The sequence below is a fragment of the Scylla paramamosain genome, chromosome 11, assembly GCF_035594125.1.
Source record: "Scylla paramamosain isolate STU-SP2022 chromosome 11, ASM3559412v1, whole genome shotgun sequence".
NCBI lineage: Eukaryota > Metazoa > Arthropoda > Malacostraca > Decapoda > Portunidae > Scylla > Scylla paramamosain.
This window is the reverse complement of record NC_087161.1, coordinates 14,400,852-14,403,620: the sequence shown is the minus strand read 5'-3', so window position 1 is coordinate 14,403,620 and position 2,769 is coordinate 14,400,852. Positions and strand designations below refer to the sequence as shown.

General features: G+C 44.0%; 1 protein-coding gene across 1 annotated transcript; it reads left to right on the top strand.

Moving 5' to 3' along the window:
• Nucleotides 1-466: 466 nt before the first annotated feature.
• On the top strand, nt 467-2,474 carry LOC135104614 (uncharacterized). Its single transcript, XM_064012143.1, has 4 exons — nt 467-542; nt 697-999; nt 1,104-1,191; nt 2,468-2,474. Exons 1-4 carry the CDS (start codon nt 503-505, stop codon nt 2,472-2,474), a joined length of 438 nt encoding a protein of 145 aa, XP_063868213.1. The 5' UTR covers nt 467-502.
• The last annotated feature ends 295 nt before the right edge of the window (nt 2,475-2,769 follow it).

Genomic DNA, 2,769 nt, shown 5'->3' with positions numbered 1-2,769 from the left:
TTATCTTAATTTTCAAAGTCAGACCATAGGCTATTACGATAGTTATAACTTGCATCCCAAATACAATTCCGCTGTCTTACATCATTTTATGCAAACTTGTCCACATATGAAAATTAGCACATTAAATTATCGACTTCAGGGGTTGAATTCCCTCGTGTACGGCATTTATTGCATGTTCTTTTGCCTTCTACTGAGTTGGCATACATTAAAACGTGCAATGTGCATTATTCACGCCACCTTCAAAAAGCATCAATATCTATATAATGACAAAAAAATTACTCGTATGGCTTACGTAATATTTCGTAATATGCCGCATTGCATGCCTACGTTTTGCCCAGCTGGCAGCCGAGCGAGATCTCGTAACATCTGTAAAGCGGTAATAAGGTAGATTGGGAGGAGGGGGTGTGGGAAAGGGGGTCAATATGGGGTAATTGCTGACGGATAAGCGTCACTTCGCCATCACCTCTCAACCCAGTCGGACGTCGAAGCCTCATCTCCAAGAATGGAGCAAGCTGACAAACGTTTCATCTTGAGAACTGCGGGTGAGTACACCATTGCCTTGCATGTCATCTCACATCTTCACCATTGTAAATTACATTAACGTTCTTTGCCAATGAATAAGAAGAGGAAGAGTGGGAGGGGAAAATAAAAACTTTTCCATTGTTCTCATCTTTTTTTTTTTCTTGTCTGTTACAGAACGCATCTCTTTCCGCTTTGATATCTATCTGGGCGATGCTGGGGGTAAGCGAAGCCGTGCTGACCATGAGGATGTCAATGTGGAGAAAATGTCAGAACCTGCAAAGAAGAAATTGATCTTTAGTGATGACGACATATCGCCACTGCCGGTCAGCCCACCTCCTGATGCTCCATCAGGACAGGAGTCGCAACAGCAGCAGCCGGCACCGCAGTCGATTCCGCCACCTCAGGAGTCGCTGATGCCACCTCCTACCGAAACACAGCCGCGGCGGTCAGATGAGTCGGCAGTAGGCGGCAAAGAAGGTCAGGAGGTGAAGAAGAAGTCGCAGGAAAACAGAAAAAAAAAAGAAATATTCCCCCTAACACGCTAGAGGACGACAGCACACCAAAACTCCTCGTTGCTCCAGCCGCTCCTCATAAGAAGCTGATTCCTAGAGTTATTAAAACTACGCCCATCATTGACAGCGATGACGATGATCTCTTCGCCTTCAATTCGCAAATGTTTTGAATGAAAGAGATGTATTTGCCCTAATAAGCAATGAGCTGTATTTGTCCTAATAAAAATAAAATGTCCCATCGACTCTGCATAACCTTTCTAATAATAATAATAATAATAATAATAATAATAATAATAATAATAATAATAATAATAATGATAATAAGGCTGCCATCCGGCATAAGTATTACGTCAGCCACGCCCGCTGGTAGCCGGTGAAAGTGGAAGAGGCATCCGCTCCACCCCGGCCATCACAGACACTTCCTCCAGGTGAAAAGGATGGGCAGGTAACGGGATCCCGTGGGGCAGTCGCGATGACCTTGACCATAGGGGATGTACTGAGATGTCGGAGGGAACGCGTGATGGCAAGTCTCGCCACCCAGACTGTCCAGGATCCGCGCGGGCAACTAGCGCGTGAGGTCCACGCGGTGGTCCATTCTATAGCCCTCAACTTCCCGTTCCCGCTCAAAAAATAAAAGAAAAAAAAGCCTGCATGGCTCCTGGCGGCGTAAGGCCGCATGGGACCTGGCGGCGTCGCCTGCCACTTTCCTGACACGTGCGGGCCTCCCCCCACCCCATTCCCTTTCCGCCCGACCTTGACAATCCAGCGGCAACGACCTTGGAATGTACTGAGGTGTCGGAGGGAACACGCAATGGCAACAATGGCAAATGGCAAATGGCAACGCAATGGCGACTTCCATGGTAGCGCCGTCAGAGTCCCCTAACCATGCATGTGGGGTGGGTGGCTTCCACGTCTGGCCACCAGTCTACCCCCACCCTCCGCTCCCCCCTTTCACTCAATTATTTTCCACCCACCATCATTGATTCATTTAGTCATTCCATCGTCGCCGAAGGATAAGGACGCACGCCCCCCACCTCTCCGTCAGTGTCACCATCGAAACGCTTAAAAGCATGTAAAACACCCCTTAAAAAAAAAAAAAAAACATTACTAAAAACGTCTCTTTTCAGTATTTTTCTCTTAATTATGTACCAAGAGCAAAAATGCTAGCAAAACAACCTTTATGGAAAAACGGAATGACATTACCAAAAAAAAAGTATTTTCAGTGTTTTTGAGCTTGTTACGTAGAAAAACGCCAAAATGCATAAAAATTACTGCATATTCGGAAAGGAGAAGACATTAAGAGAAACGTGTATTAAGAATGTTTTTTGAGCTTTATTGTTACAAAAACGCGAAAACGCGTTAATACCAGTATATACGGAGAAACAGAACAACATTACCAAAAACATATAATACGAATCTTTTCACATTTTTAGGTACTAAAGCGGCAAAATCCACGCAAAGCACACTATATAGGAAAATTATATGAAATTTCAAGCAACGTGGCTTTTGAGTGTTTTTGAGCGTGCTAGGCAAAAACACGCTAAAAAGCATGGAAAACACCCTATTTGGGAAAACAAAACATTAACATGCTTATAAGTTGCTTATTTATCAAAACGTTAAAACGCATGCTCTCTTTACGGAGGAAAAGAAAAACATTACCGAAAACAAGAGACGTTTAAAAACGCCAAAATGTATTCAAATTAAATATATCGGGATACCAAAAGACATAACAATA